The 26,848-nt window shown below is 42.0% G+C and overlaps 1 protein-coding gene across 6 annotated transcripts in view; it reads right to left on the bottom strand.

Moving 5' to 3' along the window:
* MROH9 (maestro heat like repeat family member 9) overlaps window positions 1–26,848 on the bottom strand; it is an 87,661-nt gene that overhangs the window by 48,010 nt on the left and 12,803 nt on the right. For 4 of the 6 annotated variants that reach the window (XM_058660961.1, XM_058660967.1, XM_058660963.1 and 1 more), the window contains 6 exons: window positions 16,406–16,467; window positions 15,315–15,361; window positions 8,221–8,300; window positions 6,771–6,906; window positions 6,159–6,245; window positions 286–390 (listed from right to left, as the gene is read on the bottom strand). In XM_058660961.1, coding sequence (XP_058516944.1) covers window positions 286–390; window positions 6,159–6,245; window positions 6,771–6,906; window positions 8,221–8,300; window positions 15,315–15,361; window positions 16,406–16,430 — 480 coding nt within the window. In that variant the 5' untranslated portion in view covers window positions 16,431–16,467. The remainder of the gene's footprint in view (window positions 1–285; window positions 391–6,158; window positions 6,246–6,770; window positions 6,907–8,220; window positions 8,301–15,314; window positions 15,362–16,405; window positions 16,468–26,848) is intronic. The other 2 variants (XM_058660964.1, XM_058660966.1) reach the window with 2 other exon arrangements.

Raw genomic sequence — 26,848 nt, 5'->3', positions numbered from 1 at the left:
TCACACTGATTCTGACACACAGAGAAATCAAGATGTTAGATAAAATATTCAGCTTGGCTCCTTCCAATTATTTCTGTGAAGTAAAATGCATGTTTATCAAATGCCTGAGTTCTTCTCTGATCAATGCAAAACCATGCAAGATATCGACTCCTTTCTAAACATACCAACCGATCAGTGCAATCATACCAGGCGGCATCTATTGCTCTCCAGACCCAAGACAGAGTGAGTAGCGCTACAGGAATTCAGTTCTCAAAATGTGCGACGTTTTTGCATCCGGGTACTTACATATCCACGGACCTTCTTGGATGCGAAGCTCAGCACCCTACTGATGGTCACCATCCCTCTTGCCTGTAGGTAGAAACGGTCCTCACTCATCCACACAGCCATCTCCTGTTGAAAACGCAAGCACCATTCTAGAACCATGCCATTTCCATATCCCGAAGCCCCCTCTTGCTCGTTTCTAACGTCTGCATTTCAGCAGTTCCTACGTTCTATTGGTTATTCCATACTTAATTTCATTTTCTGTAAAAAATGCATGTAGGATTCTATCGTATCAACCGTAATAACCACATCTTGATTTTGTATGATTAATTGCTATTATGTAGTTACTAATAGTACTGCAAGAGTCACTTTGTCAGGCAATATGAAACGTTCAACCACCAACTATTACATCCCATCATTTTCTTTAACGGCGACTAATTCTTGAAAAAGAAAAAAGACATAATATGCCTTTCAATTTTAAAACAGAATCAAACTTTTATTTGATCCTAAAAAGGCATTTTTGCTCATAATTATTTTGCAAATTCACCATCTAGAGGTCTTCTGGCTAATTGTTAGAGAATAACATGAAGAGACAGCTTGGCTAGAAAGTTCTCACTCATTTCAATTAAAAATCTGTCTTGGATAGTGCTGTAGCCCAGTGGCTAAAACCCTTGCCTTGCATGCACCAGGATCCCATATGGGTGCTGTGTTGTGTCCCAGCTGCCCCGTTTCCCTTCCAGCTCCCTGCTTGTGGCCTGGGAAATCAGTCAAGGACAGTCTAAAGCCTTGGGATCCTGCATCCATGTGGGAGGCCTGGAAGAATTTCCTGGCTCCTGGCTGCAGCTCAGCTCAGCTCCAGTCATGTGGCCACTTGGGGAGTGAATCAGCAGATGGAAGATCTTCCTCTCTGTCCCTCCTCCTCTCTGTGTATCTCTTTCCAATAAAAATGAATAAATCATTAAAAAAAAAAAAAAACCTCTGTCTTGCCAGGCTTTCTATTTGTGCTAAATCTTTAGGTACAAGAACAATTTCTAATCTTGGTAATGAGAAAGATTTGTGCAAATCTCACAAGGCAATATTAACAGACTGTTAAGATCCTGTTGCAGTCTATTTTATATTAGCCAGTGGTTGGCCAATCTGTCCACTCTTGTCACACCTGTTGTGGAAACTCCTCTGAGGTTGATTTCCTAAAACAGAAGAGTGTCTAGTCTCCAAGGTATCAGTTTCTGCCTACTATAAAGGTGAATTTCAAATCTTCTTAGGGATGAGGAGGGGAGAGTTAGGTGTGATAAAGAACCAAGTGGTTAAGTAGCAGACTCCCAAACAAGGGTGGCTCCTCCACATATTAGTATTACATATTGTTTTACTCCTTTTCTCTTTCCATTTTCTTACTAGGATAAGAGTGTTAATGTTAAAGTTTTCATAGGATTATTGTTAGGATTAAATGAGATTAACCATAGGCTCAACATGGTATCTGACACAGATTAAATGCTGAATCCATAAAAGTTGCTGATGGTAGCATTGGGTGGTTAAACGAGAATGCATGCTTTTTTTTGTTTCAATTCCAATTACTTTTGCTATGAATTTTACCTCTTCACATTTCCTATTCATTTGTGTCTTTCTCAATAAGCCCCTGTGAATCATTACTAGATCATTCATATGAGACATTTTGGTTGTTTTTTAAGCACCTGATGTTGTAAATGTCCCTTTCAATACTGTTCTTGATATATCTTACGGGCATTGATATTCTTGTTTTTGCTGTTATTTCTTCGGTGCCACATGGGTAATGTGGTAGCAACAATTTCTTCAAGAAGGTTTTTGATTTTCTTTGTCATTCTGCAGCATGTTGTTTGACTTCATGTTGATGTGAATTTTCTGTTCTTCTCCCTGTTGTAGATTGTGTTTTCTGGCTCTGTATTTAAGGAGATGCATAGTAGAACTGTAGCGGAGACTGACATGTCCAGATGTGGAAACATAATGCCGTCTGCATCTCTGCATCCAGATCAAAGATGGACTTCAAGTGAAACTGCTGAATATAGCCTGACAGTAGGATGCTGGACTCTGTGATACTGTCCATGCCTACAGTCCTGGGGTAGCACTTCAATAGTGGAATGATGGCTTTATGACTCCTCATGAAGAATTAACCATTGTAATACTAGTGGGGGGATCAATAGGAGGGAAGGGACTTGGGGAGGGGAACAGGAAATCCCAGAGCCTATAGAACTAGAAAATAAAATAATAACAAGAATAATAATAATAACTAAGAGAATGCAGGGAGATAGTAGGGCAGGATAATAATGCAGCCGATTGTGCCACTGCTTGCAATAGCAGGTATGGGTTTGTTTCCCGGCTTCTCATTTCTGATCCAGCTTCCTGCTTATGTGCCTGAGAAAGCAGTATTAAACAACTCAAGTGCTTGGGACTATACACTCACATGGGAGCCTGCGATGGAGTTTGGGTCCTTGCTTTGGCCTGACCCAATCCTGGCCATTGTGAAATGAGCCAGTAAATGAAAATGTCTTTGTGCCTCTGTGTGCGTCTGTGTGTGAGTCTCTGTAACTCTGCCTTTTCACATAAAGGAATAAAATAAATCTGCTGAAAAGGTTGCAGAGATATTTTTAAATGCATAAAAAGACATGCAACTCAAATGAAGCATAAGTTAGCTCCACGTGCTTTGTTTCACATTCTTTTTTTAACTTCTCACATATCAATCTTCTTTCATTGGATGGCATTATGATTTGCGTAACCCATGAATGCTTCTGACAGGGTATGTCAATCTGTTTTGCTAGTATTTCCATGCAAATTGCACTCATCTGAATAACCCCAAAGTCTTCACTTATTTCAGCACCAACTCAAAATCTAAAACCTAGAATTTCACCCAACTCATACAGGTGAGACTCAAGACACGATCCATTGGTAATTCAGACATGCGGTAGATATCTTCATCTCAAAACAGAGAAACAGGATGAAGAAAAGAATCCATTTTATTGGGAACCCAGTCTGTAATAACAAATCCACTTCTGCCCAGTGATGACATGAATGAAGGCAAAACTCCCATGACCTAATAACAGTTCAAAGACGCCATCTCTATTATATTGAGCATTGTGTCCAACACATGAACTTTGTGGAACATGTCTTAACCAACAAAAATGATTTCCGTGAATATAGAATGCCACAGGATTCTAAAGCCAAAGATCTAATGAGGAAGAATCAGGTGTATTGATGTTGTAACAGAACAGTTCACTTTGTGTGTACTCAAAGGTAAATCAGTATTATTCTTATTGCTTTATATGATGTTTACTTATATTGGCACTTAAGGCATGGCTTCTCAAGTGTCTGTTGAGTCCATCTCCTCAAAATTTATTTCTTTAAATGTATGCCTCTATAGTTGAAATAAAGGAAAACTACTTCATTTTGTGACTAATTTTACTCCCTGCTAAGTGAAGACAAGTGCTTGAAAGAGATGCAAACATGGCACATTGGAAATAAGTGAGTTCTCTCCTTGCGTTTAGAACAATCAAATTTCAGTGACCACCACAGGCTGCAAACAGCCGAGTGGAATGGCTCCTTGGGGGAAGGGAGACTTGGCTGACTTTCAAGTTCTTCCCAGCCTGGAGGCTTTTTGACCACCACAAGTGCATCAACTGGGCCACGTGGCTCCCGTGGTGAAGGCCTGGTAGTTCAGGCTCCAATGGCATTAGGTGAAGCCTTTGGGCCACCTTGTGGTGCATTCTGGGGATTTAGGGGGTTTGGATTTTCACGGGAAAAGGGGATAGCACAGGTGGTGGTGATTTATGACACGTGGGTTCAAGCCACGAGGAATTACTGCTGAGGGACTTCCATGGATAAGGCCACTGTACGTGGATGTGAGAGAGGGGCCGAGACCAAATGTTTGTGGGGTGCGGGGGGAGGCAAGAGGCCCTTTAATGGCCAAGCTGAAGTTTAAGCACAGATGGAAGACATGAGCTGGAGAGTTAGCATTAACCATCACAAAGCACCACTCACTGGCACATACTAAAGTTAAGGCTGGGGCCTACCAGTGAGAATCAGAACAGGAGGTGGGGGGTGTTGTATTAGGATGGACCATGACAATACTAGTATATGAGAGAATCGGGTCTGGTAGCAGAATCTGTGGGAGAGATGTGGGCTCATCCCTATAGAACTGCAATCTTTGTTGGCATGCCCTAGAGCCGTAGATGGGAACAGGCCTGGCTAGGGAGCTAAGGGGATGCCCCAACAGGTTGACTTCCACTAGTGAGAATGAGAGCCAGATTGGTGGTAGCGGGCTGGGATGGACATGGCTACAGCTTCCATCAGCGCAGATGTGGACTGGGGCTGGGGACTGGCAGACTGGGTTAGACTCCAACACTCACTGGTACTGATGAGAGCCAGGGTGGGAGTAGAATATGCTGGGCTAGATCTTGACCCCTGCTGAACCACATGAAAGCTGTGTTTGGGCGTGGATCAGGTATTTCTGGGATGCAACACCCAACAATTAAAAATCAGAAAGGGTGTGGGCCAGTTGAGCAAAGTCACTGGAGGTGGCCAAGAACCCACTGGTGTGCAGGAGAACTGCCACTGGGTGGAGACCCAATAGAGAAGCTTGGAAAACTCCTTCATAAAGATGCAATCCTGCAGATGAGTGCAAGTGTCAAAGCAAGGAACAGCCAAGACCATGCCAGGTAACAGTACCTGCCATGTAGATCAGGTCTGGGGACAGACCAGGCTGGGTAAATATGTAACATTTACCGGCAGATCTGAGAACCAGAACAGGGTGCAGCAGGAGCCAGGTTGGGCCATAACACCATCCAGTTCAGATAAGGGCTGGAACAGGGATCAGGCTGGGCTGGGATAGTCTCCAGCACCAACTAGCAGGAGCTGGAACTGGGAGCATATTAGACTCGCCAGGCTGTGTGATAAGATAGTGGATACTGAGGTGAGGTGAGCATGCCAGCGTGGGGTCAGTGGGTGTCAGATTCATGAGCCAAGGGTCTGGTAGGGCTCAGGTTGCCTGGCCTGGGTCCTGGGGCATGCCTGTACGGTGAGTTCCATATTCATGAGCCCCATTGGTGGGGGATCCAGCCAGACTCAGGTCACCTGGCCTGGGGCCCCTGTGCCCACCTTTGAGGTAGGTGCTAGGTTCATGAGCCCTGAAGGTTGGGGATCTGGTAGAGCTCGGACTGCCTGGCCTGGGTCTCTTGGCCTGTCTGCAAAGGGGGTAGTGACATATTCGTGAGCCTTAGGGATCAGGGATCTGGCAAGGCTGTGGTCACCTGGCCTGGTTCTCTTGGCCTGCCTGCGTGGGGGTGCTGGGTTTGTGAACCCTGGGGGTGGAGGGTCCTGGAGCCCACCTACTAGGTAGGGGTTGGTTTTGTGATGCCAGGGGCTGTGGATCTGGTGGGGCCTGGCCCAGGTCCTTGGACATGCCTGCAAGAATATGACCTCTTCAGTAAAAAAGGTAGAGCAGTGGGCACAGACCCTGATCCACATGGAGAATGTGGAAGCCCATTTGGAACCGTAGCAGAAAGAGAACGGAGCAAATCGGACAACTACCCCAACTAAATGATGACAAAAATCTGGGTGAGTGGAAACCTGAGCTTGACTAGAGCAGCCAATGGACATTAGGCGGGCTACATCATTGGATCTGCGAAATAGACAGCATACACCCTGGGTTGACGTCGCATGGCGGTTCCCCATCCCTGGATCCTGGGACATTAGGAAAGCCAGGTGTAGCTTCCCCCTTTATCTCTCCTGTTTTCCCCAGAAACAGCAAATGTGGAAATAATGATTTCACCCACTTATCCCTAATCCTCAAGCCTTCCCACCATGCCCAAACATGTAACTATCATGAAAAATGTTGGAAAAACAATAAAATGTCTTATTTTCTTTTACTTTACCTTTAAGATCTGTAGTTTGTAGAGATCTTTAGATACTAAGATGAGAAGAGTGTCTTCATATATGTTTAAAATATTTTGGTATAAACTCTGGAATACAAAAAAGTTGCAGAGCTATCTGTTCAATCTCAACTAAAACTGATAGTTTTGCATCAGATGTCTGCAGTTCGCCACCCCATAAACTGAAGGTAAGGAAGAAGTGGCCGTGCTAACATCACCACACTCAGAGCCTCACAGCATCAATTTCTTTCCCAGCTTATGAAGCAAACACAGACATGTAAAACAGAAACCAGAGATGTTGATCTTCCTAGAGGATTCTTCCTATCTTCACTCTTCTCTGCTCCCATTCCCTTCTTGGTAGCACCTGTTCATAAACTGTGAGCATCTGTACCCATTTGTTCCCTTAAGTCCTATGTAATTTATTAAGTCCTATGGTTTGTGGAATTCACACGCAACCCAGAGATACATATTTATTCTAGAAAAGACGATGGCCTCATTCTATCTCAGAAAACCAAAGCAGAAAATCATAAAGACCGTACCCTCTGCGAAGCAACGTGCAGGAACGCTGTGGTGTCTGCCACGGTATTCTTACAAGACAAGGAAAGTACAGCTTACCACCAGGTCTGTTGTATCCTCAGCACCAGCCCCCCTTGCTTTCACTTCATCAAAACTTGGTATGGAAAACACCATTTTAAAGGACAGCTCTATTAGCTGCAATTGAATTTCATACTGTAGAGCAGGCTCCACATAGCTGTCAAGAAAAAGCTATGGTTATTAAATACTTAATAAAAACAAATGTCCCAGGGCCCGGCAGCATGGCCTAGCGGCTAAAGTCCTCGCCTTGAACGTGCCAGGATCCCATATGGGCACCGGTGTAAGACCCAGCCGCCCCACTTCCCATCCAGCTCCCTGCTTGTGGTCTGGGAAAGCAGTAGAGGACGGCCCAAAGCTTTGGGACCCTGTACCCGCGTGGGAGACCTGGAGGAAGTTCCTGGCTCCTGGCTCCAGATCGGCACAGCACCGGCCTTTGCGTTCACTTGGGGAGTGAATCATTGGACGGAAGATCTTTCTTTCTGTCTCTCCTCCTCTCTGTATATCTGATTTTGTAATAAAAACAAATAAATCTTAAAAAAAAAAAAAAAGCAAACATCCCCTAACATTAGTAACTCTCTTCTGGTGATAAAAGGACTGGAAAAGTGAGGGCCAGTGCTTGTCTTTGCATTTAACACATGTGCTACATACTCTCTCTCTTTTTTTTTAAAGATTTATTTATTATTTTTTATTACAAAGTCAGATATACAGAGAGGAGAGACAGAGGGGAAGATCTTCCGTCCGATGATTCACTCCCCAAGTGAGCCACAACGGCTGGTGCTATGCCGATCTGAAGCTGGGAACCAGAAACCAATTCCAGGTCTCCCACGCGGGTGCAGTGTCCCAAAGCTTTGGACCGTCCTTGACTGCTTTCCCAGGCCACAAGCAGGGAGCTGGATGGGAAGTGGAGCCGCCGGGATTAGAACCGGCGCCCATATGGGATCCTGGGGTGTTCAAGGCGAGGACTTTAGCCGCTAGGCCATGGCGCTGGGCCCTACATATTCTCTTTAAAATGACAGGTGGCATTCTAAATATGAAGGAATGATTTTTTTCATAATTATCATTTGCAAAAGAGTCTTCTGAAATTAGATATGTTTCTGCATACACATATTTATGTGAAGTATTGTTACAGTCACGTCCACAAACCTACATTAAGCTTTAGGAGTCCCACTGCGTGATACCATAATTTCTCCAACTGATGGTACAACACTTTTTACATATTGATTCTACATTTCTGAATTGAGGATAGCTGCACCCTTAAATTCGATGCAAAGCAAATATGCCCATCACCAGCTGGAAAGATTACCAGTTGACCCACGTAACACAGAGAGATTCGGGGAAATATTGAGACAAAGATAGATGTTGCTGAATTTGGAGTATTTTTAACTTTTTGTTTTCACAATTGTGATATTTTTGAAAGCTAAAATTTTAATGATATTCAATGAAAAAAAAGAGAACATGAAAGATATTGTACCTGGAGTTTATGGCTAGGATCATGGACTGATAAGAAATCATGCCTGTATATGCTTCCCACAAACTTGCAGCTTTATTCTCCTATGCATCACGGAAGAGTAAAATCAGTGATTAGAACCAGTGAGGTTCACGACATTGTACTTAATTCTCCATTTTATAGAGAATAAAGAGGCCCAATCGTGCTTGAAAATAACCTCAAGAATTCACAGAAATGTTGAGATCAGAAAATGTATAATTGAAGCTAGATAGCATGTCTGCCCAAGTGGTAGTCTTCTACAATCCCCACTGTTTTTCTGTCACTCGCATTCCTAGGTGGCATATGTTTAGACAGCCTTCTTCCCAGGCAGACTTCTGAAGTCCCCTGTTAACTGGAACTCAGTGCGGAGTCTCCCTGCAGACACGCAGGCAGAGAGCTCAGTGCAATGGCTCAATGGCTGAGTCCTCATCTTGCAAATGCTGGAATTCAATATGGACACTAGTTCCTGGTCCAGCTGCTCCATGTCCAATCCAGAAATAAATCTTTTTTTTAAAAAATGCCAGCAGAGCCATTCAATTTAGGTTGGCTGAATAATGATTAAACTCGTGCTATCCAATGAAAATCACACAAAGTCAGTATATGGCTGTCTAACATTTTAAAAAGATAGCTAAAACAATTCCATTAACATATAATAATGATTTTCAAGAATGATAGAATTCAGTTAGCCAAGAGAACATTGAAAAGAAGATGAAAGCTGGAGGCGACTGTCCCGTCTGATTTCTCAGCTACAGTAGTTTCGTCAAAGGGGACAGGTATAAATGCGGGTCCATACCTTTTTTTTTTTTTTTAAAGATTTATTGTTATTGGAAAGCCGGATATACAGAGAGGAGGAGAGACAGAGAGGAAGATCTTCCATCCGATGTTTCACTCCCCAAGTGAGCCGCAACGGGCCAGTGCGTGCCAATCCGAAGCCGGGAACCAGGAATCTCTTCCAGGTCTCCCACACGGGTGCAGTGTCCCAATGCATTGGGCCGTCCTCGACTGCTTTCCCAGGCCACAAGCAGGGAGCTGCATGGGAAGTGGAGCTGCCGGGATTAGAACCAGCGCCCATATAGGATCCCGGGGCTTTCAAGGCGAGGACTTTAGCCGCTAGGCCACCCCACCGGGCCATGGGTCCATACCTTAACACGGGGAAGCTAATGACCTCTATTAGGATGCCAACAATACACAATGAGGGAAGGATCGTCACTCCGATACATGTTATCAAGAGAATTAGAAACACACAGGCAGAGAAACTAAATCCGATCATCTTTGTGCCATTTATAAAAATCAAGCCATAACGGCTCAAAAACCTAACCCTAATTCCTGACACAATAAAATTACTACAAGAAACTATAGAAAATCAAGTTGAATATTCGATTGGAATTGACATTTTGGAGTATGGACAAGCAAATTAAACACAAAAGGGAGATTTCATGAAACTGAGGTTTCCGCACAGCAAAGAAAACAATCAACAAAAATGAAAAGTCACCTGTGGAATAAAAAACAATGTTTGAAAGTCGCATTTTTGACAACGCACTGCACTTTATGTAAATACTTAGAAGAAAAAAACAAAAGCAAAAACAAAATTAAAATTTAAAGTCAAAATGTTTAAAATTGGAAAAAAAAAATGGAGTAGGGATTTTTCCAAAAAAGATAAATCAACGGCTCAACGGGTATATGAAAATGCTGCTCAACATCAGTGATGACTCTCACCCCACATTTCTTAAGATGAATCATCTTAAAAAAAAAAAACCCAGCAATTGACAGTGCTGTTGAGGGGATTGAGAAAAGAGAATCTTCATACACTGTTGATGGGAATAAAAATAGCCACTACGGAAAATACTCTGGAACTAAGAAAATATTAGAAGTGTAACTGTCATGTGATCCAGCAATCTCACTTAGGAACATACACCCAAAATTGCAATCTCAGAGGTACCTGTGCCGTCTTGTTCTGGGAACATGATTCCCAAAGACAAGACTTGCAATCGGCTTGGATAAAGAAAATATGGAAGACATACAATGGAGTTGATTCTTTTTTTTTTTTTTTTCTGTGTTTATTGGAAAGGCGGATATCCAGAGAGGAGGAGAGACAGAGTGGAAGCTATTCTGTCCCATGGCTCACTCCCCAAGTGACCACAACGGCCGGAGCTGAACCAATCCGAAGTCAGGAGCCAGGAGCCTCCTCCGAGCCTCCCACATGGGTGCAGGGTCCCAAACCCTTAGGCTGTCCTCGACTGCTTTCCCATGCCACAGGCAGGGAGCTGGATGGGAAGTGGGGCTGCCAGGATTACAACCAGTGCCCATATGGGATCCCAGTGCGTTCAAGGTGAGGACTTTAACCACTACGCTGTCACGCCAGGCCTGGAGTTTATTTTTAAAAGTAAGGAACTCCTGCTGCTTATGACAGCAAGGGTTAACTTCAAGGATGTCACGCTAGGTGAAATCAGCTAGATACAGAATTGCAAGTACTGTGTTATGTCGCTTTTATTAAAATAAAAAAAAAAAAACAAAAAAAGTACTAAGGGAGTGAGTATTGATACAGCAGTTATCGAGGCACTCTGGCGCCCCGCGTGCCACCTCAAAGTGCCCGCCTCTGAGTCCTGGCTGCGCCTCCACTTCCAACTCCCTGCTTCTTTGCAGCTTGGGAGGAAGCAAATGACGATTCAACTGATTGCATTTCTGGACTGAGTTTCCTCCTTCTCTCTTAAGCCTGGCCTTCCATCACCATGACAGTGGAGTGAAGTAGCAGATGGGGGAGTGCTGCCTCAGATAAGTAAGATAGCAAAGTAAGATAGCAAATGAATTAACCAATCCAAATAGATGAGCTTGCAGAATCAATGATAGAATAATGGTTCCCAGGGGCTGGAGTTCACTCCCTAAGTGGCTGCAATGGCAGGAGCTGCACCAATCCAAAGCCAGGAGCCAGGAGTTTCTTCCAGGTCTGTCACATGGGTGCAGAGACCCAAGGCTTTGGGCTGTCCTTGACTGCTGTCCCAGGTCACAAGCAGGTAGCAGCATGGGAAACAGGGCTGCTGGGACACGACCTGGTGCCCACATGGGATAATGGGCGCGTGCAAGGTAAGAACTTTAGCCACTGGGCTACTGCACTGGGCCCCAACTATGATACTTCTAACAGATCAAACTTTAGTACGGTCATCTCTCATTGAGTGTGCTGTGATTAAAATATGGTTTGCCTCCATCTGGAGTGGCGAACACGTGTTGGAAACTTGGAAAGGGATATGAAATAATAGAGTGATGGTTACTGGAGGCTTCCCATGGAAGGGATCAAGGTAGTTCTTATGGGACACCCGATGAGTAGTTCTTATGGGACGTCTGAGAGGGTTGTTATAAAAGGTAAACCGGGTCACCCACACTCTCCAGTCTTCTGCCTTGTGCTGTGACCTCTGGCTCTTGCACGTGTCCCTGTCATGGTGACGAATCCATCACAGGGACTTCACTAAGGTGGAGTAGTTGCCGGTGGCAAGCTCTTGACTATCTAGTACTGTGAGTTAATTAAACTGCTTTTGTGTGTGTGTGTGTGTGTGTGTGTGTATATGTATGTGTGCACATGCATATGTGTGTGTGTATACACACACGCATATATATTTAGTTACCATTGGCAAATCCCCACTTTGCAATTCTAATTAGAGAAAATCAAGAGTTGCAAATTCTAATTGAAAACTATTATCATGATTTCTACGTAGTTATTAGGGCACCCATCTCAATCACAGAAAGAAAGAATTTTGGTGGTCTAAGGGCAAAGGAATGAAATGGATGATATTATATTAAGGCTAAAAAAAAATAATTAAAGTGGAAGATCTGTGAGGGACACTCACCAGTATGCATAATAATCCCTTTACAAGAACGAGAGATGCATTGCAAACTTAGATACAGACATGTAGCTTGGTCCAACCATGAAAAGTGGATTATCTCTAGAACTATCGCCTTGATGGAACTTTTAAAGTACTATGCCATTTTTACCAATGCAGACTCTTAAAAAGTAATATGTGTACAACACAGTACAAATGGATACAGTAGGCAGTTTCCAAGTGTTTCCTCTTGGCAGGTCGAATGCCATGGTTCCAGTTACTGGATCCCTGTGCCTCGTCCAGGAACACGTATTAGTTGGCATGCTAACACTACTCATTTTGAACAGGCAGTTATCGTTTCCAGGGTACAAGAAGGGCATAGTTATTTCATTTTGTGTAACCTCTGTCACTGTTTTTCTCCCTCTTCTCTGAACCTTCTCCCACCCCATCATTTCTTGCCACATAGCTTTCTTCTGCATGGACTATTTCAAGTCCAAATATAAAAACTGTCCATCACTTTGGATGATTCAAACAGGCTCATTGTTAACAGTAACCTAGAATCTTCTTATTTAAAAATCTTGAACTGTATAATTTGTTCAAAAGTCTTCCCCAAGCTCCAGGGAAGGCACAGTTTGGGGTTTTATGGTCAGCGTTGGGTTTTACAGCAGTGCTTCTGTAACTGGATTCCTTAAATTTGTATTCTGACTCTGCCACTTGGCAACTCTATGGGTCATCTTTAAGTTCTGCTTCCCCCGTTTGCAAAGTGGGGGTCACTGACCCCAGGACTTACCCCACGGGACGACCGTGAGGAGAATAAAGAGGTCTTTCATCCCAAGCACCGAGGCCCAGCACGTTATAAATTCCCTGTATTGAGTTGCCTGTCCCCCATTCCCCTGAGAGTTTCCTCTGTCTTTCTCTAGGGTTATGACAGGGACATAAGGAACTTGTTGTCAGACACAGCACGCTTTCATATCTCTTGCCTGTTTCTCATTGCTTCTGACCCAAGGAGTTGTGGTCACCCACAGCTCCACTAGAGAGATAGCCATATTCCTAGGGATTTGGCACTTCCTATTGTATTTGATTTCATTGATTTATGATACAATTCCATAGGCTCTAGGATTTTCCTTACCCCCCTCCCAATCAAGACTCAGGTACATGTTCTGAATGAAGCCAATTACACAGACGTATTTATTTTAGAAATTATGAAATCCAAGTCCCTTTGGCCCTTGCACAGGGGGTTCCCAATGGTCAGAAGTTCCCAGTGATGTTCTCTACCTGAGATGCCTGCGGTATCTGGCAACGCTACTGTTTATTTTACACAATCTATAATTCTGTTGGAGTAAGACACTGCCTTACATCATTAAATTTCACAATTTTGAATTCCTTGGCAAAGCTCTGAAGAGTTTCGTGAATGGGCATCTGTCCAAAACTTCACTCTTATCCACAACACCTACAGTGTCTCCTCACATGAGCTTGGGATACACTCATTGTTGTAAGTGCGTACCATGGGATACTAGGTACACACTAGGCACATACCTCTATCTTGGAATTCAAACACTCTTCCCCTACCTTCTGAAAGTTGGCAACTTCCAGATGAACAATAGGAGAATTTCCTTCATCAAACTGCCTCCTCACCTAAGAGTGCGTCCCCTCTCTGAAGACAACCTGTACCTAATACCTCTTTAACATGAGGACAAAAAAGTCTCAGCCCCTTTCTAAAAATAAGAACAGCCATCTTGAGACAAGAGCTCATTTAGGGATGTTTAAAACATGCCTTGCAGCGGAATCACAGTTGCATTTCTCTCTTTATCCAACCCTGATTGCCCCATTGGATCCATCCATAGTTTCCAAAAAGCAATTTTAAGAGCAAATCCAAGAAATTTCTGGAGACAAAATTTCGTCTTAGAGTCTGATTGCTGGGGAATAACATGTGATTTGTTATTCTACAAATGTATCTTGCTGTTTGATTCCTTTCTTGAACCGTTCTGTTCTTTCCTCTCCAGTCACGTATTCCATCGGACATTAGATGTTAAGGAATCCCACGTGTGCTGCACGCTTGTCTTGCTTAAGACTGACACCAATTTTTAATTATGGACATTCGGAACGTTTTTCCTTCAGGAAAGTATCCTCAGATTTTATCTGAGGCCAGTGCTTGACTTTTACTTTACTTCATACATCAAAACGATAGCATAATATTTGATAAACAGCAGATAAAGAGATTTTGTGGGTTAAGTGAATGAATGAGTGAGGTGGGGATGAATAAAATGTTAAACTTCATGTTTCAGGCTCCAATCGCTATAAAAATTAGAAAATTATTGAAACAGCTCTATTTAATAATGTGATTTTACTGTCACTGCTTTTATTTCTTGACTGAAATCTACTTCTCCATCAACTGTTCCTAAACGGTTTAATTACCATAAACTTTGACCTGGGGATTCTAGCACAACTGGTTTTAATATCCTCACTTCCAATTCTATCTTCAAGGATAGAAGATCAACTACCTTATTATGATATCCCTTCCTTATGTCATCTGGTTTAATTTGGACCAGCAAAGTAGCCAAATGCCTGAAAATCCATGCAAGATAAGTAGAAATGGAAAATGCAAAGTAGTATTTTTTTCTCAGACAAGCAAATGCAGCCAGCTGGGCTAGGTGTAGGGCATGCAGCTTGATGGGAAATGTTTCCAGGTGATGGACGGAAAGATATGAGCAGGAGACCATTGCAGAGACAAGAAATGCAGCACAGGTGTGGAAAAAGTAGGAAAAACCCCCTGAGTTGCTATTTTCAAGGAATGAAAAAGAAGGTATAAAAAAGATGATGAGGAGGCTAGCATTGTAACCTAGTGGCTAAAGTCCTCGCCTTGTATGCACCAGGATCCTATGTCATGTTCATTCATATCCTGGCTGCTCCACTTCCCATCCTGCTCCCTGCTTGTGCCATGGGAGAGCAGTAGAAGAGAGCCCAAACCCTTGGAACCCCACATCCGTGTGGGAGACCCGGAGGAAGCTCCTGGTTCCTGGCTTTGGATCAGCTCAGCTGTGGCTGTTGCAGCCACTTGGAGTGTGAACCAGCAGATGGAAGATCTCTATGTAAATCCCACTTTCCAATAAAAGTGAATAAATCTTTAAAAGTTTTTGAATAGATGATGCTGGAGGGATGAACAACTGTAACACTGGTGTAACTGATCCAGTGAATATGTCATATTTCTCCCAAAAGATTTCAGTTACATCAAGACCCCTTACATTGACGTAACTGAATGTCACTTACCATGTGGTGCCATTTCATACTGGATTGCAGCATCTGAAGGCTGCTTACTGCCCGGGAGGAAGAAGGAGAATAATTTAAAAAGACTGTATTTCCAACTCGCAATTCAGAACTCTATTGCCAACTCGGAATAACGTATGTTGTAACCCCACCACCACACACATGTACATTCAAGTCCATGTTAAATTCTTTCTATTTCTAAATCACACGTAACAAAGCAATTAGCAGGGTATGACACTGCAGTAAAAGAACAGCGCACTACAATCAAGTAAAATTTATTTAAGATATATCAGGTTGCTCAATAAGAGAATTGATAGTATGGTCCTCGGAATTACTAAAAAGTAAAATTTTGAAGTAGAGGTTTATCATCAAATTTTAAATCTGGCTTTGATAATATATAATGATGCAGCTGTGAGGTTAATGTTTTAATATAGTAAACACAACATCCACCACTATGCAGAAGTATCTTCCAGTATTATCAGCAAATAGAACTAGAGCTGATGCAGTGGCTCAACAGGCTAGACTTCCACCTGTAAGTGCCCACAACCCATATGGGTGCCAGCTCATGCCCCGGCTGCTCATCTTCTGTTGCACCTCCCTGCTTATCACCTGGGAAAGCAAGGGAGGATGGCCTGGGTCCTTGAGACCCTGTATCCACATGGCCGACCTGGAAGAAGATCTTGCTTCTTGGCTTTGGTTCATCTCAGCACCATCAGTTATGGCCATTTTGGGAAGCAAACCAGCAGATGAAAGATCTTTCCCTCTCTGTCTCTCCTTCTTTCTGTAAATCTGCCTTTCCAATAATAATATAAAACATCTTTTAAAAAATAGAATCACATACAATGAAACTGCTTCTGTCAACTTTGTGCTGTGGTCTCTGATTTCTGCTTTTTGAAATTTACACAGAAACGTCTATCCTCACACATGGTGACTTTCATAAATGTTTTATGAGTTTTTCCATTGGTTAAATAGACACGCAATTGCATCTCTCTCTGCCTCTACCACTTCCTCCTCCTTTTGTCTTTGTCTTTCACTATTCTCTCCCAGACACACCCTCTCACACACATACACTCCTATTTCTACTTTAGCCTTACTTGTTTTTTGGTTCTTTGATGACATGCTGACAAATGTCAATTAAATCCTTTCACCACTAATGCTGAAAAAGAGAAGAGTATGTGTTAATAGATAAACCGGTGACTTTCCTTTAGCTCCATTTTTCTTCACCAGTTTTGGTGCTACTATATTATATGGTACGGGATTTCTATTAATTATCGGCTGCTATTTGTCAAGCTAAATCAAATTGAATGTCATAAAAACGCCCGTTTGTTATTTCTTTTCTTTCTGTAGACCAGAACGTTCTTTCTCAGTTTAGCAATATTCTCTGCTCAAGGTAGCTCGCACATCAAGTGCAGGTGTCAGCTCAGGTTGGAGGCTCGGCACCCACTTCCAATGCCGCTCGGATGGCAGCAAGTGTTCTCTGAAGATTTCAGACCGATCCTGAGGCTTGCTGCTGTGGTTGAGGGCACCTCTCAGCTCTGAGAAGCTTCTTGCTCCTTTCCATACACCATCCGCTCCCTTCCATAGGCATTCTGACAGTAGCAGACTCTGATTTTTTATCCTAACAGGTTCATGTAAGGAGGTAAGCCCCCCTTCAGATAATATCCCTTTTAACTCAAAGACGGCTGATTAGTAATCTTCATTAAAAATTTAAAACCCCGGGCCCGGCGGCGTGGCCTAGCGGCTAAAGTCCTCGCCTTGAAAGCCCCGGGATCCCATATGGGCGCCGGTTCTAATCCCGGAAGCTCCACTTCCCATCCAGCTCCCTGTTTGTGGCCTGGGAAAGCAGTCGAGGACGGCCCAAAGCTTTGGGACCCTGCACCCACGTGGGAGACCCAGAAGAGGTTCCTGGTTCCCGGCATTGGATTGGCTCACTTGGGGAGTGAAACATCGGATGGAGGATCTTCCTCTCTGTCTCTCCTCATCTCTGTATATCCGGCTTTTGAATCATAATAAAATCTTTGAAAAAAAAATTTTAAATCCTTCCTTGATTTTTCAGCTTCAAGGAGAGGGATTTATACAAAACCTGGATACCAGGGATAGGAATACCGGAGACCACTTTTTTTTCTTTTGTTACTAGTAAATTTGGATTTTTAATGATCATCAGTACTTTTTCTTATTACAAACTTTCTCATTACATGATATTTATTGCTTCAAATGTAAACCCCACATATTACATTCACATTCATTTGGATTGAAAGTCCTAACTTCCACTTTGCCAGTGTTAGTACTCATACTCTTTGGTCTGTCTTTTCCCTTCTTTTTCGTTTGCACCCTTTTATCACAGTCTGGTTAATTTTTATGTATTTATAAGACAGAGAACACGCTCATTTAATGTTTTTCTATTTAAATTCTTACAACAACCAGTATTGCGACAAGCCAAAGTTGGATCCCTTGGGGGAGCTCTGGTTAGGATTAGGGGTTAGAGATAGGGTTAGGGGTTAGGGTTATTGTTACGGTTAGGGTTATTGTTAAGGTTAGGGTTAAGGTTATTGTTAAGGTTAGGGTTAGGGTTATTGTTAAGGTTAGGGTTAGGGTTAGCAGTTAGGGTTATTGTTAAGGTTAGGGTTAGGATTAGGGTTATTGTTAAGTTTAGGGTTAGGGTTAGGGGTTAGGGTTAGGGGTTAGTGTTAGCGCTAAGGTTAGGGTTATTGTTAAGGTTAGGGTTATTGTTAAGGTTAGGGTTAAGGTTATTGTTAAGGTTAGGGTTAAGGTTATTGTTAAGGTTAGGGTTAGGGTTATTGTTAAGGTTAGGGTTAGGGTTAGCGGTTAGGGTTATTGTTAAGGTTAAGGTTAGGGTAAGGGTTATTGTTAAGGTTAGGGTTAGGGTTAGGGGTTAGGGTTAAGGTTAGGGTTAGGGTTAGGGTTAGGATTAAGGCTAGGAGTTAGGGTTATTGTTAAGTTTAGGGTTAGGGTTAGGGGTTAGGGTTAAGGTTAGGGTTAGCACTAAGGTTAGAGGTTAGGGTTAAGGTTAGGGTTATTGTTAAGGTTAGGGTTAGGGTTATTGTTAAGGTTAGGGTTAGGGTTATTGTTAAGGTTAGGGTTATTAAGATTAGGGTTATTGTTAGGGTTATTGTTAAGGTTAAGGTTAGGGTTAGGGGTTAGGGTTAAGGTTAAGGTTAGGGTTAGGATTAAGGCTAGGAGTTAGGGTTATTGTTAAGTTTAGGGTTAGGGTTAGGGGTTAGGGTTAAGGTTAGGGTTATTGTTAAGGTTAGGGTTAGGGTTCGGGGTTAGGGTTAAGGTTAGGGTTAGCGCTAAGGTTAGGGGTTAGGGTAAGGTTAGAGGTTAGGTTAGGATCCATCCACTCCAGTTTTGTCACCTGCTGCTCCCCAGGAACACATCAGCAAGAAGCTAGAATTGTACTCAGACACAGAACTCAAATCAGCTGCTCCATCATGAAATCAGAGTATCCCAAGCAGCGTCTTTGTTGTTGCCCCAAATCTGCTTTCTACATGCCTCTAGCGTGCAGCTATTGTTGGAATCGTTTTTAATTGAGCCTTTCTGCATCAAGATGGCTTCAATCCACATTTATTTGTATAACAGTTTATGTCACCATATTTCATATCATGCTTTTTGTTGCTATTGTTAATTTTATGATTACACGGAGTGTGTTTGTCTATCAGAGAGAGACAAGGAAAGATGACGTGTTTGCAGTTATCTTTGATCTTAAAAATAAACAGATCTTTTTTAAAAAGAGTAAATCTGTTTTTATTTTCCTCTTCTATGTTGATCAACCTTTCTCCCTCTTCCTGCATTTGCAGAAATTTTCTGTCTTTGAAATTCAGTTTAAAAGAATACTGCTAAATATTGACTGCCTTGAATGGATTTTTTGGTTTGTATTCTATCTTGCAATGTATATATTCATGGAATTTTGTATTATATTTATATTTAAATACGTTGTCTCCTGCTTTTTAGATTCTCTTTATGGTGATGCTAATTGCGCTTTCCTTTATTCTCCATTCGAAAGTATTTCTAGCTTACCTAGCCATGTTTATATTCTTTCTGCTGTTTTCAACATGTAATTTGTTTTCTAAGAATATTTGCCCCACTCCACCTCCTTATGGAGCTCTGCGTTTTACTCTTACACTGCTATGATTCTATTTGTAGATCACATTTAATAGATGAAATTGCCTCATTAATTTTTTTCATTCTTTTTTATTATCATTATTTTATGGCACATTTCCATAGGCTCTGGGATTTCCCTTTATCCCTCCCCCCACACTTATTTTGCTCATATTATTACAGTAATACAGTCCTTCTCAAGCAGTCCTAAGTCCAAAATTCTGCTATATAAGTATATCCTAATATTCTAGGTGTGGACAATGGCAGAAGGCCCAGCATTCTATTGTAAAATTTATTTAATAGTTTCATATAGAGTCCATCCCAGATTTCGAAGCAGAGAATGCATACTGCATTGTGTCTTCTCATTTCCATATAATAGTCCTTGTTACATGGTTATTATGCAGCCCGTGCGATGAAAAAGCATAAAACAATCAACAACATGAAGAAAGACAGGAAATTCACAGTATGAAGTTAAGTAACATGCTACTAATGACCAGTGTGTCACTGAAGAAATGAAAAAGAAAATTAAAAACCTTCTTTAAAAAAACAATGATGCTACTGTATGGCCTATGTGTCAGTGAAGAAATTAATAAGAGAAAAAAAACCCTCCAGGTCTCCCACATGGCTGCAGGGTCCCAAGGTTTTGGGCCATCCTCTATTACTTTCCCAAGCTAAGGCAGGGAGCTGGAATAGAAGTGGAGTAGCCAGGATGCAATCTAGCGCCCATACAGGATCCCAGTGCATACAAGGTGAGGACTTTAGGCTACTGCAGTGGGCCCAACTGAATATTTACTTCATCAGTTCAGATATGTCATGATCTTACTGTCATTTTTAAATAGTATAAATTGTCCAAGTGATTACCATCAGTTTGGCTTTAACATCTGGTTACACTGCACTACAGTTAATTAAAAAAAAAAAATTCACCTGCACAATTTCCCTTAAGTTCTTCTTGAAGCATAATATACAACTTTAAAAAAAAAAGGAAGACAAATTTTAAAACCATGTGTGTTATCTTTTTTTGGAAGATTTCTAACTTTTTAATTTGAAAGACAGTGTTACAAAGAGGACAGAGAGAGTCTTCTATGCACTGATTCACGCTCCAAAAGGCCACGACAACCAGAGCTGAGCTGGTGTAAAGCCAGGAGTCAGGATCTTCCTTTGGGTCCCCCACAGGGGTGCAGGGCCCAAGGACCTCAGCCATCCTTCACTGTTTTCCCCAACAATAAGTAGCGAGCATCCGGGACCCAAATCAGCACCTGTCAAAGATACAGGAGGCATCAGAGCCTGTTGACATGTCTTATTAAATAAAATGTACTGCACTTTAACTTTATAGCCTTATGTTTATTTGGTTTATAAAACAGTAAAGGGTGAATTGAAATCTCCTCCAAAGACTGGTATTATCAGTTTCTCTAAAGGCATCTACTGCATGTTTCACTGCTATTGAAGTTTGTTGATCACACAAAACTCCAATCTGATACTGTCTAGCAGATGTCATTCATTATTAATTAATTTAAGAATTCTGGGGGCCATGCCATGGTAAGTGAGGTAGGCGTCCACCCACATGGCAGGCATCCCCTATGGATGCTGGTTTGAGTTCCAGCTGCACTGCTGATCCATATGGGAGAGCCAAAGAAACTGCTCACTTTTAGTTTCAAACCAGCCCAGCTCTGATCTGGCCCTATCCACTGCAATCATTTGAAGATCGCATCAATAGATGGAAGATTCACTCTCTCTATGTCTCTCTCTCTCCATCTATCTCTCCTTATCTCTCCATAAATTTGCCTCTTAAAAAATTCCTTCTTCATTTAATGATCAAAGCCTAGGATTATCCTTTGTTTGCCACCTTACTCTTTACCTTCACCATTCTTTTATTTTCAATATTTGCATCTTTTGTTTAAATAAGTCTTATGAAAATATAGCAAGAATTTAAAATCAATCTCTTAAGGGCAAGAGAGATATGGAGTGGGCCTGGTACAACAACTTAGTGGCCTAACCCTCATCTTGCATGTGCCGGGATCCCATATGGGTACCTGTTCATATCCCAACTGCTCCACTTGCTATCCAGCTCTCTGCTTGTGGCCTGGAAACACAATAGAGGATGGCCTGAAGCCTTGCAACCCTGCATCTGCATGGGAGACCTGGAAGAAGCTCCTGACTCCTGGCTTCAGATCAGCTCAGCTCAGGTAATTGCAACCACTTGGGGAGTGAGTCAGCAGACGGAAAATCTTTCTCTCTGTCTCTCTTTGTGTGTATCTGCCTTTCCAATTAAAAAAAAAATTTAAGAAGGATATGGAGTAAAGAAAACTCTGATTAAGTTACAAAGCTATTGAAATAATATATACAGGAACATTAAGAAATCAGGCTTAGAAAAAGAAAAAAAGACGGAAACCAGGAGAAAGTTTGGTAAATACCATTCTACTTCAGGAACTATTTCAATGTTACCTTCCATTTGCATCATTGGTACTATAGGATATTCACTGTCAAAGAACAGAACTTCTGAAAAGTTACAACCACTAGAGATTTTCAATTCTTTGCATTATGAGCATTTTCCATAATATCAGTTTACTGAGAACAGCTTGGTTATCTAGTGCCCTCCCTTTAAAACTACTATCTCGCTTCTTATAATGCTAAGAGATTCTCAATGTTTTTCAGCCTAACGAAGTGACAGTGGACCTATTCCCAAGAATTCCAGATCTACAGAGAGATCTGAATCTCTCTACTCAAGAGAATGTGCAGGGATTACAGAATAACTCTTTTTCCCACACCTCTATTTCATCAGGGTAATCAGAAACAATATACAAGTTAGTCGTGACCTATTCTTCCTACAATACGTATAAAAAAATCTCAAATTTCTTTGAAATGAGATCTCAGGGTTTGCAGTAACAACAGGGAGTAACCTCCTCATTTAAAAACAGGCACTACCTTAACCAAGAAAAGTGTGCATTCCATGGTTCCTACATCTGAGTTTAACATCCTTTTCTAGCTAGTTGTTATCCCCTTACCAACAAGTCTACACAAGTATACTTTCGGAAAGTTTGTGGATTCAATCCAGGCTCCTCCTGAGAGCAGCAGGGACACAGATACATGAGTCATCACCTACTGCTTCCAGGATCTTCAGTGGTAAGTCTTCAATGGAATCAGGAGCTGGAGCAGGATACCCAACCCACATACTCTGATATAAGACGATGGCTTCCTAAATGCAAAGCAAATGTCCCCCTCTTTTTAGCTGTATTATTATTATTATCTGTGGGGGGCGGCCGACCCCATGTGGATGAGGGGCCACAAGATGGCGGCTGGCTGAGGGCCAGGAGGTGGGATTTGTCCCGCCAGTAGGCAGGCAGGAAGTCACAAAGATAGGCTAATGCCCCACCCCCACTGCAATTGCTGGCCTATCAATGCCCAGTGGACCCATGGCGAGAAGTGGTTGGTGGAGAACTGTATATAAGCAGCCTGCTTTTTGTTTCACCTGCCCCTTGTCGTTCGCCTTTCCTTTTTTCGTTTGTTTGTTTGCGTGTGTGTTCATTCGGTGTGTGTGCTGGTTGCGGTGGCGGTTGCTGTTTTTTCCAGGCCCTCGAAATTCCTCGTCATTTTAGTGTCGCTGCAGGGCGGCAACAGTTATCATCATCATCATTTTATAATACCGTTCCATAGACCCTGGGATTTCCCCTTCCCTAATTCTCTCCCACCCCCACCCCCCACTGAATTCTCTCATATTATTACAGCTGCATAGTCCCTCACACACTGTCATATGTCCATCATTGCAGGCATGGACAATGGCAGAGTCTAGCATCCTATTGTCAAGACACATGCAGCAGTTTCATTGGGAGCCCATCCTCAATCTAGAAATACAGAAGCATATTGCACCATATCCTCACATCTGGACATGTCAGTCTCCACTATACAGTCATTACAATTCCCCCCAAGTGAAGAGCCACAAAACAAAACCAACAACAGAAAGAAAAGCAGAAATTTACAATGCCATGAAGTTAAACAACATGTCATTGGATATGATAATTTCCATTACACAGTCACTATACACCCCTTAAATGAAAAGAACAAAACAAAATCAACAACAGGAGAAAGAAGTATAAACTTACAACACCATGAAGTAACATGCTACTGAATTACTAATGTGTCGCTAAAGAAATGAAAAAGGAAATCAAGAACCTTCTTGAAGAAACTGATACTACTATATGATCTATGAGTCATTAAAGAATTTAATGAGAAAAAAGTGTTTCAAAGAAATGAAACTAAAAACAAAAATCATCAAAATCCATGAGATAGAGTTTCCACTTTGTTGGTGAGATATATCTCCTATAGGCAACAAATAGATGTTTTTTTTTTTTTTTAATTCAGTCTACTAGTCTATGACATGCGATTGATGAATTTAAGCCATTTACATTCAGGGCTAATATAAATAGGTGGTGATTTGTACTGTCATTTAACAATGGGTTGTTCTTCCAGAACACCTGTTTTATGAGAAACCAACATGCACGCCTATGTTCACAGCAGCACAATCAGTAATTGCAAAAACATGGAAGCAGCCAAAATGCCCATCAACAGAGGATTGGATAAGAAAGCTATGGTTCATCTACTCCATGGAATACTACTCAGCTATTAAAAAAAACAAAATGCAGTTCTTTGTGGCCAAATGGGCCAAACTGGAAACCATAATGCTAAGGGAAATGAGCCAATCCCAAAAGGTTAAATACCACATGTTTGCCTTAATTTAAGATGATATGATGTTATGTATAACATGTTATGTTATGTATGTTATGTTGTGTATAAACTAAAATTGAAATGTCAATGAGGTGGTCACAGAATGTGGTTAAGAAATCGCATTTATTTTTAACATATTGGTTACTCATTACTATGTCAATTAATTCCATAATGATGTACATTTTTGCTGATGGTATGTTGGAGCTTTTAATTGATCGGGATGATACTCTGCTGGCTCTGTCTTCAAACCAGAGAGGGTATACCTAAGAAGCCGTTGAACTTGACTGGACAATAAGATGCTGGAATCTAGGTTTGCATAACTGTGGTTATGCAACAAGGTGGAGGGCTCCACCATGGGGGGAGGGTTTGGGGAGGGAAGGGGAGAATCCCAGTATCTATGAAACTGTGTCACATAATACAATGTAATTAATGAATAAATTTTAAAAAATGGGTTGTTCATTGATTTAGTCTTCTATTATTATTTTACTGGGATGTTCTTCCCATTTGCCTTTGGTTTTGGTGGGTGCTATTCCTCTTCTCTTTAAAGAGAACATCTTGAAGTATCATTTGTAGGGCAGGTGTGGAAGAGACAGAATCTTTGAATTTTTCTTTGCTGTGGAAGAATGTTATTTCATTTTCAATGACAAAAGAAAGCTTTGCCAGTGTGTGAGGAGTTAGACTGGGTAGTAGGCAGGGCGTTTCTGGGTCCACGTTTCCCCCACCAGGTCTTAGATTGACCAGAGCATGTCTCTTCCAAGGGACAGGATGACATTGGCATATCAATTCTCCACCTGAAGCATCAGCCATTATCTCCTGCCATTGGGTGGGAGGGCCTCAGGCTGGTCTCCTTATCATTGGAAAGTAGCATATTTAATACCTGTCTGGCTCTTTGCCCTAAAGCCAGATACCAGGGGGACCAGGACATTCCTTTTGCCCTTGGAAAGCCCCTTTGAAGTAACCTTTAAAAGGTGCTTTCCCAGCCATTAATATGGGACTTCTTTCTTTTCCTCCTGCCACTATGGCAGAGGACTAGGGTCTCTTTCCACTTCTCCTCCTACTACTATGGCAGGGGTAAGGGTCCTTTCTATCTCAAAGCCCCCTCCCGTCACTAGGACAGGAGCCTTCTTTCTCAGCCTTTCTAATAAATCTTGCTTTAAAACTAAACTGTGTCCACACGAAAATTTTTCTTTCCTGTGAGACAAAAATTGAGGTTGCTGCCACATTCGGGGTCCAAAACCCCACAACACCAGGAACGTTATCCTGGGTCAACAATTTTTTGCTTTTAGCACCTGGAATGCCACTCTATTCTATTATGGCCTATACAGATTCCTGTGAGAGGTCAGCTGTGAATGTAATTGCCATTCCTCTATATGTCAATTGATTTTTTTTTTTTCACAAGCACATCTTTTCCTTATGTTCGATTAAAGAGAGCTTGATCACCATGTGTTGTGGTGAGGATGGCTTTGGTCAACCTTGTTTGGAGTTCTGTGCCTTTCCTGGATGTTATTTCCCAATTCTTTCTGCAAGTTAGGGAAATTTTCTTTTTTTTTTTAATTTCATTAAATAAATTTCTAAACCCAGCTTCTCTTTCTATGCCTTTTGAAACTCCCATAACTCTTATATTTGGCCTTTTAATATTTTTTAACTTGACCAAGTTCTGCTTGCAGCTTATTGTTTCCCCATTGTGACAAGAAATAGCCTCTAGTCCTCAGATTATTTCTTCAACCTTCTTCATCTTATTATGGAGACTTTCCACTGCATCCTTCATTTCCAATAATTTGGCTTGATTTTGTTTTAGTGTTACTATTTGCTTTGTGCATATTCCTGAATGTGCTTCTCGTTGTTGGTAAGAAGCTTTATAACAAGTGTTGTGAATTCTCTATCCTTCTTTTTCTGGATATATTCCTCAGTTAACTCTGGGGTTGGCAAAGGCTTTTGCTTTTTTTTTTTTTTGTAGGGGAGTCTTCAGTAATATTTACTGTACCTTTGTCTCTTGTTTTGCTCTTAGTCATTGCACTTCTTTCTGGCTCTCAGATTTTTCTCCTTGGGGCAGGTTTCCAAGCTGTTACTCACAGGTTCGCAGTGCTGTTTTACTTATTGTGGTTGGTACATGGTTCTTTGTTTGCAGTCACTCCCTCTAGCAAGTATCAGATCTGTGCTCTTAACGTTAGACTTCTACAATGGTTGCCTTAACCCCAGCTCCCAGCTCAGCACTCTACCTCCTCTGATCCAGTGTTGTTGTGCCATTGTCCATACAGCATTTCTCCCACTTCCTGTTAGAGCAGGTCCCAGGATTAAGGAGACTCCAGGTTTCCTGAATATCTAGGCTGTTGGCAGGGCTAATCTTGCTGGAACCTGCTAGCCATTAGGTCTAAGGGCCACCTGGACCTGGTTGCTGGTGGAGTTTTGGCCACCAGTGAAGTTCAGATTGCCCCCTTTCTGAATGTACCTGGTGTATTGGGTCACTGCAGAACCACACCATTTTGTCCGCTGCTTTCCAGTGTCCCTCAGTCTCCAGGTGCCCCTCTGCCGTCAGTCTGTCCTCTCCTATTTCCTGCAATGTGCCCTCTCTTCTTCACTCTGGCTGTTTGTTTAAAGGTGTCCTCACCCTATTGTGCCATCTTGAGTCCTAATTTTCTTATTAATATTTGTACATTTTAATGTGTACTATGAATATTTCAATACATAGATACATGCAT

The sequence above is a fragment of the Ochotona princeps genome, chromosome 2, assembly GCF_030435755.1.
Source record: "Ochotona princeps isolate mOchPri1 chromosome 2, mOchPri1.hap1, whole genome shotgun sequence".
Classification (NCBI taxonomy): domain Eukaryota; kingdom Metazoa; phylum Chordata; class Mammalia; order Lagomorpha; family Ochotonidae; genus Ochotona; species Ochotona princeps.
This window is presented reverse-complemented; position numbering and strand designations above follow the sequence as displayed.